Below are 9,756 nucleotides of genomic sequence, written 5' to 3' on the forward strand. Positions count from 1 at the left end.
GCATTTTCAGGTAGGTTTTATTTTAACACTGACCTGCTGGCAGCAATGTCTGAAGCAGCAGGGCACAGACTGCTAAACCCAGCTTGAAACGCTTACACCAGAGCGCCTTTACGAAGGGAAGCAGAATACATCTTCCTTTATGATGACAATCTGCTGCTCTGGTCAATTTAATTGTAATAGGGAGCAACCATTAATTATTAAGTCATTAGAAAAATGTCACTGTAAACAGATTCTTGTTTTTTTCTGTGTCAATGTGCATGTCATGCCAAGAAATTTATATTCATTCAAGCTCTGGTGACAAATGGGGAGATCCAACGGAATGAAGAGCAGACTGCTAGTAAATTCCGTACTTCTACCCTTGCCTGACGCTGCAGCTGAAGGGAAGAAAGCCTGTAATAAATCAGGCCACTGGAATTTTTACCCAGTACAATTAAGATCTAATTTCATGTTTGCTGTTTCGAATTTGGGAACGGGGAGGAGGGCAATCATTCCCACTCACTTTTGTGTGATTAAGAAGAGACTTCCAAGGAATTTTAATGACAACAAAACCCACAAGCCAGTTTTTTTGTGAGGAAGGAGGGTTGCAGGGATTACAAAATCCCATCGCGTGCTCTGAAAAATCTGTTTGAGGAAAGGAAAAAATCGTGTCTTAAGGAAAAAATGTTACTAGAGCATATTTAACTTCTTTAAATATCGGGTCTGATAAATTGATGCAGCAAGACAGGACCTAGAAAATACATTGAGGATTGCACTACATTAACTAATAAATATTTTTAAGTTTTTAGGAAAGTCCGTATAAAACAGACTTCATTTTCTAACTGATGCTAAACTGGTGCTAACCTAAACAGTTACAGAGCTAAGGGGTCTAATTTATGTTTCAGAAACACTGAGTATCCAATGGGTCTTAGCAATATCAGGAATTAAGTACACTAATGATCTGACGAACAAACTTTATTCTTTATGTCACCATTCTTGGTTTAGAGTTTGAGCACGTCCTTCCAGTTATTGTCAGGTAGTAAGAAACAGCTCTACCTTCTTTCCCTTCGTCACTCATGGCTAAATAACAACACATTTGTATAACAACATTAAATATTCTGTGCACTCATTATAGTTTTCCTTGGGCACAAAGTACCCCAATGTATGTCTGACACAGGATGTCAGACGTAGGCGATTTCTGCAGTATTCTACCCTTTCAAATATTTTATATTTGTAGTGGCCAGTCAGTGAACTCCAGTGTGACAGTTTGCCAGGAGTATGAAACAGATTTCCAGCTAGTCGAACTATAGAGTAATTCAAAAGGTCAGACTGATATAATACGCTGCTGGCTCTCTGAAACTTGATCGACTGAAATTCCAGTGCTTTATCTTTCCTGAGACAGAACAACCTATTCTGGATAGAGCAGGCATGAAGGGCCAGAACACATCTGCCACCTACCCATGTGGCAGTACAGGTTAGTCCCTGTGCCACTCACCACAGCAACAAGCAGGGAGTGTCGGCAGAAACCAATAGTCATGAACACACCAAAACCATCGTTACTGAAGGGAGATACTCTAGCACTGCGGGTCCGTGCTGATGAGAGCCAGTGAGCACAGATTTGATGCAGATCACACTTGACCATATGGACGTGCTTCAGTCAAATCGGCATTTGTGCCAGGCAGGAGATACCCAATCGCCCCTTGGGAACACAACCAGTAGAACACCTCATACTCTCAAATCCGTTCATAACGACGTATCTGCTTGTAATTTAAAATGCAATTGTCTAGCTAACAGGATGATCTGCGCACAAAATACACTTCCTAACAACACGTACAAGGCTTGATGTGAAGTAACTGATCATCTCCATATGAAAGTTATTGTTCAAGCGACAGGGCTACTTCAGCTTGGTTACGAGGATACTGCAGAACTCTCGAGCTGCCTTAGAACATGTCTGAGAAGCAAAAATTCGCAGGTAGATCTTCAGGCAGCTCAAACGCTGACACTCCCTCCTGCCCTTGCCCTCCCCCATCAGCCTCTTTCCCATCTCCTCAGCAAAAACGCACTTGGCATCATCACGTTACTTTGGAAACGTCCTGCCCTGTTTATCGCACCTGTTGGTCCAAGCAGTGTAACAAACTGCGTGTGCGTCTCCACACGCCCCAGAGACCACGCTAACCTCTACCACGTTTGCTTGTGCACCTCTTCCTTGTGCCTGGGGTTCCATTAGATCCCTTTGCTTTCCCTTTTAACCTGCTGACTATACCAGCTGCTCTTCAGAACCTGGATTTTCAGTCCCTTCTGTAGCCCAGGCTCTATTACCACCTAATGCTAGTACCTGCCAAACCTCTATTTCCACCCTTCGCCTGGGTTTTGTCCCGGCTTGCAGCTCCTCACATCCCTCTGGCATCTGCTCATGGGAGTCCTGCTGTTCCCTCAAATTAGAGAGAGCGATGCAAATCTCTCCATACAGATGATACATGTGGGACAAACCTGTCTGCTTTTCAGCAAAGGAAAACCTTGTGACAGCAGGGCTTTGTTGGGTTTTTCTACAGAACAATAACCAAACAAAAACCAACCTCAAAAATATCTTTGAATTCAATAAAGCCCTTCTGATCAGTGCATTTTAAAGAACAATTAAGAAATGACAGATAAGCAGCAATATGAGTTACAACCTGAGACAAATGCTCCAAGGGTATGACTCAGCAAAAGCCTGAGAAAGGGCAACCCAATATCCAACTGCTGCCTTATTTGTGTAATCTGTGTGTAAAAATGGGATTGGCAGTGAAGAACCACACGTGCCAAAAACCTGATTTGTGACAGTGCAGACAGGAAAGAGCTGAGGGAGTTCAAAGGCACCGAGTGTTGCAGCAGGGTGAGCGATACATGGCGCAGTTATGATCCATGGGCTTTTCACTTGAGAAGAATGAGGTTTCATCACTGCGGCTGGGACAGAACTGAACACTGTCCAGCATCCACAGGGGAGTTAATTCAGGGTTTCTCAGGAGTGAAATGCAACGACCAGCTCCCCAAGTAGGGCAGCACTGTATAGCAGGCATGACCTCCACCGGTGTCACCGCATGCTCAGGCCTCCCCCTCCTCTCCCGGTACACTCAGCAGGGACTGAGACCCCCACTGGAAAGGCAGACACGTGACAGGTTGTGTCTCATCACCTGATGTAATGGGGTACTTGTGGTACGTGTATTTACAGTGTATTACTGCCACCAAGTCTTAGGTCTCCAAGACTTCCACAGTACTATGATAATAGATCTGTACCCAAAATCAGTAATTCTCAACTCATTTCAATTATCAGGTATAAATATTACAATTAGAGGATTGAAAAACTGCTCTAACGCACATTTAATTGTCCTTAACAGGAGTTGAAGGAAAAGATGGATGAGCTCCTGCCTCTGATCCCAGTTCTGGAACAATACAAAACCGACGCCAAATTAATTACCCAGTTCAAGGAGGAAATTAGGAACCTGTCTGCTGTCCTCACTGGGATTCAGGAAGAAATTGGTGCTTACGACTATGAGGAACTACACCAGCGTGTACTCAGTTTAGAAACCAGGCTTCGAGACTGCATGAAAAAGCTCAGTAAGTTCACTGTTTCATGGCAAATTTGGTCCCTCAGCTGCGTATATTTGGTTGTCTCTATGTCAAGATGAAGGGGTTTTTCTGGTTTGTTGAAGACTGCATTATATCCTGACCTGTGTTGCCCTTCATAAAAGGCAAGAGTAACTCCACCTGAGGTCCATCACACCATTCTAAGTCTGCACCTCTGTGTATCACATAATGACCTGCCCCACTGTATGCAGAAAGAATTAAGATGGAAAATTAGAACAGAGCAACTTTAAAATCTGAGAGATTTACAACAGTTGGCAAGCTACAAACATTCTTTACCAGAAAGCTCAGGCAGGCGTTGCTACTTAGATCAGCTTTGGGGTGTCAGTGTGAAAAGCATTTAGTGGGAAGCAGCCTGGAGTCAGGTTTGAGACATCCACGTCATAACCCTGTCACCTTGCTAGGACACCTGACGGCCACGGTCAGCGCAAGGAGAGATACGCCGTTCTGCAATTTGCAGTACAACATAATTAAGTGTTGCACCTAATTTAAGGGAAGAAAGCATGATTTCTATAGGAAGCACAGCACCAGCCTACTCTGAGCACTGCCCGAGGTTTGCCCCAGGCAGCCTGCACCTTGGCTGCTCACACACTGGCTGTCGTTAGGGAACGTCAAGTGCTCAGCATCCCCCAACATCAGTGCGAGCTCAGAACCGGCTACCAAAACTAAAAGCCTGAAATAGCCCTAACGTGTCAGCCTTAGCTCCCATTGCCTAAAGAGGGATAAGTAGTACCTACCTGCTTTACACCCCAAAGTCTCCCCCGTCCCCAACTTATCCGTGCACTCAGACTCCCAAATGGATCACCTTTGCAGCCTGGATTGCTACAGCCAACAGTCCAGCCCCACTGAGAAATAGATGCTTGCTAATTAAGACTGGATGTGAGTAAATTGGCAACTGCAAGGTTCCATCCTGCTGTTGGCATCCCAGTTATCAAGCGTGGGATGTTTACTTTTAAATGCTACGCAACATGGAATGGGTCGTTAACTTGAGGAGCTGCCTCTTGGTGAGACAACAGAACGAGAAGAACCCAGGTTAGGTTAGCTTCTTCAATTATTTACTTTACACTAGGAATAACAGTGATGGTGGACTAAAATACAGGACAGACTCCTTCAGACAGGAACTTGTTAGGATTCTGGTTTCCACCCAGCACACACAGAGCCCATCGCCGCGCTGACAGCCGGCAGGAGGGGCTGCCCGCCCTGCTGCACCGCAGCGAGCCAGGCACTTCACACCGTGTTTGCTGAGAGCCAGTGTTCCAATAAGGTCACTGGACACCAACAGGTCATCACCTCATTGTTAACGAGCATCTTCCTTTCCTGTGGCTTTGCAGCACATTCCTGTCACTGATTTGTGAAGTGACTGCAGCGTGAGACACGTTTCGTGCAGCGGGATGAGTAGGTGCATTCACAGGGGCTCCCCTCAAGCGTTACTTACCATGTCCCTGGTTCCTGGTGGCCAGAAGCTGGTGGCAGCAGGCGGCAGACTGGCCCCATGTGCCACAAGATCTGGCCTGAACCTTTGCAGATTTTGTTGCATTTCACAATATAATTACCTCACCAGTGTGCACAGTAGGTTATTTTCCATTCTTCTCCCTAGCAGGTGTTTTTCAGCAATATAATGCATTACTGATATTCTCCTGCCCACGTAAAATGGATTTTCCGTCTGCATTGGCAACACTTCCCACACTCATTAACATACAGTAAGCAGCTGTCTTACTTTCAGTGAGGTTTAATGATTAACCCAGCAGTTTTGATGACTGAAACTTGCCCTTTGCCTTTGGAATAAGAGCCGTTTCAGGCAGAAGCTGGGGAGACATTTGTCCACAAATCAAAGGGTGCATGCAATGACACACACAGGAATGGAGTGCATGTGACTGCTCACACCACAAATTCACATGCACTTGGCACGTACGGGTCCTTTGCAGGACCAGAATAAAAGTTACGGACTAGGATAACCAACTGCAGAAAGCCTGTAAGGTTCTTTAAGATGGGGAAATTCCAAAGCATCTTCAAAAGGCTGAGATATGTCAGTAATAATGTCTTTGAATCGACCCAGAAAACAGCCTATGCTGCTCATACCCAGTTGCCTTCACTTCCATCGCACTCCCCTTCCCTGGCCGTGACTGAATCCCCACAAGCAGCCCCCGTGCTGGCTTTGCAGGATTCAGCCCCTGCTCGCTGACAGGAACGGGGTCTCACGGTGCACTCCTTGCCAGACACGTGAAGTAGAAAACCCAGGCTTGATGTGACCTTCTCTTTTCACTGAATTAGTTCTCTCCCAGTGCCAGACCCCCTTTTTTTCCACATTTCCCAGCGGATGGGGTTGTACACTACAGCACAGCTACCTATCATGGAGAGCACTTATTTTTAAATTAAATTACAGAAATTAATGAAACATGTCGCTTCTTTTTACATCCTTATGGAGCAGCTTTTCTGCAAACGTGCTATTTCATATAATCACACACTGTGTGATACTGAGCCTCTTGGTAAACATGCACTTCACCAGGGGCTTGTTGCTAATAGGTGTGTTATTAATGTCCCCTAAAATATAGATTTTTGGGTTGTTAGGATGGTCAGCATCCAAGATCATATCGACTCTCACTACTCCCTCCCAGACAGCCTAATATGAGACAGCCTGATGGATTATAAACCAAGCGATACAGCCGAGGCTGCTGAGTAGTTCTCACGCTCGCCGAGTTCAGCTGTGCCCCAGTGCCGGGACAGCCAGGGGGGTGCGACTGCAGGGCAGGCACGGCCTTTGCCTGCAGCCTCGTTTGTCCCGGCTGCCCTTACGCTTCCTATTACCTTGGTCAGTGGAAAACAAACACCCGTCAGTTCTAGACTTGCCCTGAACGTTGTGGGGGGCAGAAGCGAGGGGAAATTGTGTCTGCATTCCCTATTAAATGTTCCTTGCTGCTGCTCAGAAGGGATTGTACTAGGTGGTATTTTTCTTTATGCTCAGAAAATGTAACTGTGCTTTAAAATACATAAAAGCAAAAATATACACAAGTGAGTTTTATTTGTATGTTTACACATATGTATCTGACTGCTGGATACAGAAAAGTTCATTCCGTGGAGATGACGATCCATCTTCAACAGAAGCCTGAATCCCCCGGAGCCGCTATTTAGCTTAGAGCAATTGGTCTTGTACTCTGGCTGATGTCAAGGAGAGTTGTGTAATTATTTGCATTAATGCATTTGTTTTTCTAATTTCAGCATGTGGCAAATTGATGAAAATTACAGGCCCCATTACAATCAAGATATCCGGAACCCGATTTGGAGCCTGGATGACAGATCCATTAGCATCAGAGAAAAATAACCGAGTATGTTAAGGAACTGAATATCTCTGTGTCCTTCTGGAGTTTTACTTGCTTTATTTTCAGATTTAAAAAGATGTTTTCCCCTAGGAGGTTTCACTGTCAAGCATATTGCTTCTGCTTCCATAACTTTTTCTGTTAAACATCAGTGTTTTGTGCAAAAATACCCAAAGCCAGAAGTTTTGTGCCATTTCATTCAGCCATCCCAGGGTGACATACACTGTCTGAACTGACCACACCATTTCTTTCTTTCTACCATATTTAATTGGGCTCAGGGTTTTAAGAACCCAAATAAAGTAACACAAACATCAACCCTTTTACCCACGAGCATGACCCCTAACACAGCACAGTCTCGTTGTGCAGGATTAGATTGGGCATCAGGAAGGAATTCTTCCTGGAGAGGGTGGGGAGGCACTGGGACAGGTTGCCCAGAGAAGCTGTGGATGCCCCATCCCTGGATGAGGCTGGATGAGGCTTGGAGCAACCTGGTCTAGTGGTAGGTGTCCCTGCCCATGGCAGGGGGTGGGACTGGGTGGGCTTTGAGGTCCTCCCAACCCAAACTGTTCTGTGATTAGGCCCCATATATGCTGTATTCAGACCACTTGCTGCCGCAGGTCTGAGGTACGTTATTGTTTGGAGCTGCAATATGGTCTCAAGCTGAGAAGATGCTCCCTCTGTCAAAGTGCTGTTGCAGTCAAAATGATGGGTTTTGTTTGTCTGAGACCCAGAGGTTAATTTTTGTAACAGAGAGCAGCAAGGCAGCACACACGCAGCAGGGGCTCCAGGTGGTGGGCAGCTCTGCCCGCTGTGTCTGTGCAGGTTTACCCTGACCCCAGGGACCTTCAGGAGGGCAGCAAACACTGCTTTGTTCCTGAGGACATGCCTCTGCCAGCACCGAGCACCAGCTCCAGAGCCATCTCCATGGGCACTCACCTGCTCCCGTCTCTGCCCCCCACACACATCCTGTAGCCCCCGCATCCCCCCACTGCCATCCCCTTAGAGCAAGACAGAGGCTGCGCATGTGAATTAGAACAAACCACATCCCTCACAGCATCTCAGCTGGGAAGACGGGGACCTGAAACGGCACTTCCACAAGTGCTTTGTTAATGCCACTTTGGAAATCGGCACAAAAGGTATCTCCAGAAATTACTCTGGTTTTTGCCAGTCAGGATTTGATAACGAAAAGGAGAAAAGGCAAAATGCATGAAGGAACAAACGGAGGAATGGTATACAGAGCATTAAAGTATGGCTTTTGTTTTGAGAGAAAAAATGGTTCCTAAACTTTATAGTATCAATGGAGCCAGTATTTGGTTTCTTTACTGAGTATACTATTTTTCATCAATTAGAGGTTCAGCTGAAGAAAGTCCCATCAAATTTATTCCTAAGCACAAATCCAAGCTTAGCTCACGTGCCATTTCCCATCTCTCTTCGATCATTAGTCTCTGGGAATATCTTCAAGCAGGTCCTATACAGCAGAGACCCAAACACTGAATAACCCAGAGATAAATTGCCCTGAAAACACAGGCACTGCCATTGCAGTCATTTTGAGAGGTCTCTGGGACAGGAAGTTTTGATTTAGGAATTCAGGAGACCCTCATGCTTTTGTGACAGGAATGTGGACAACGTTGTGCTTTGAAAGCCAAAACCCCTTTTCCTTCTCTGTCTGCCATCTATCCCTCATGCCATACGTGGTCACGTACCACAGATCGCGTTCCAGGCATTCACTTCCAATCCTTTTTTTCTTTCCAGGTCTGGTACATGGATGGCTACACTAACAATAAAATTGTCCGTGAATATAAATCCATTGCAGACTTTGTCAGCGGGGCTGAGTCAAGGACATACAACCTTCCCTTCAAATGGGCAGGAACCAACCATGTCGTCTACAACGGCTCCCTCTATTTCAACAAGTACCAGAGCAACATCATCATCAAGTACAGCTTCGACATGGGGCGGGTGCTCGCGCAGCGCAGCCTCGAGTACGCCGGCTTTCACAACGTCTACCCTTACACCTGGGGCGGCTTCTCCGACATAGACCTGATGGCGGACGAAATCGGCCTTTGGGCGGTGTACGCCACCAACCAGAACGCAGGCAACATCGTCATCAGCCAGCTCAACCAGGACACGCTGGAGGTGCTGCAGAGCTGGAGCACAGGCTACCCCAAGAGGAGCGCTGGAGAGTCCTTCATGATCTGCGGCACCTTGTACGTCACCAACTCGCACTTAACAGGAGCCAAGGTCTACTACTCTTACTCCACAAAAACCTCCACCTACGAGTACACAGACATTCCTTTCCATAATCAGTATTTCCATATATCCATGCTTGACTACAACGCAAGAGATCGAGCTCTCTATGCCTGGAATAACGGACATCAAGTCCTCTTTAATGTCACTCTTTTCCATGTCATTAAAACTGAAGACGACTCATAATTCTTTTTCCCTTCCCGTCCCCCCACCTCCCTCCCTCGAAGCAGTGTCATTTGTGATCAGCTCCAAAGCATCCACCGCTCTTGGTTCCTGTTAATCCACATTTCTTTTTTCATTAACGAAAAGTGGCATTTCTACCATATAACGCATTTCAAATACGGCCGAGCCTGTCAGAAGTGACCTGTTGGAAATAAAAGCATTTCTGCAAGGTCTGTCAAGACCTTGTCTTGAAAAGCACTGAAAAGGATTGAAGTGGCTAAAGACAGTGTTCAAAAGATTACGATCTGCCTTACTTTAGAGTCAGAGACTAATGGTGGCTTAAATACATGAATGTCTTTTTTTTACCTCATTTTTGGTTTTAACCTGTTGCTCAACTTCAGGACATATTTCAGTAGTGTCAGACACATACTGCACATTG

At 45.9% G+C, this 9,756-nt stretch overlaps 1 protein-coding gene across 1 annotated transcript in view; it reads left to right on the top strand.

The window, feature by feature from the left end:
- The window catches only part of OLFM3 (olfactomedin 3), a 16,096-nt gene extending 6,623 nt beyond the window's left edge, over window positions 1-9,473 (top strand). The window contains 4 exon segments of the mRNA XM_010159778.1: window positions 751-777; window positions 3,351-3,570; window positions 6,814-6,920; window positions 8,664-9,473. Of these exon segments, the coding sequence (XP_010158080.1) occupies window positions 751-777; window positions 3,351-3,570; window positions 6,814-6,920; window positions 8,664-9,341 (1,032 nt within the window). The 3' untranslated portion in view covers window positions 9,342-9,473.
- The last annotated feature ends 283 nt before the right edge of the window (window positions 9,474-9,756 follow it).

This window comes from Eurypyga helias, unplaced genomic scaffold (assembly GCF_000690775.1).
Source record: "Eurypyga helias isolate BGI_N326 unplaced genomic scaffold, ASM69077v1 scaffold24879, whole genome shotgun sequence".
NCBI lineage: Eukaryota > Metazoa > Chordata > Aves > Eurypygiformes > Eurypygidae > Eurypyga > Eurypyga helias.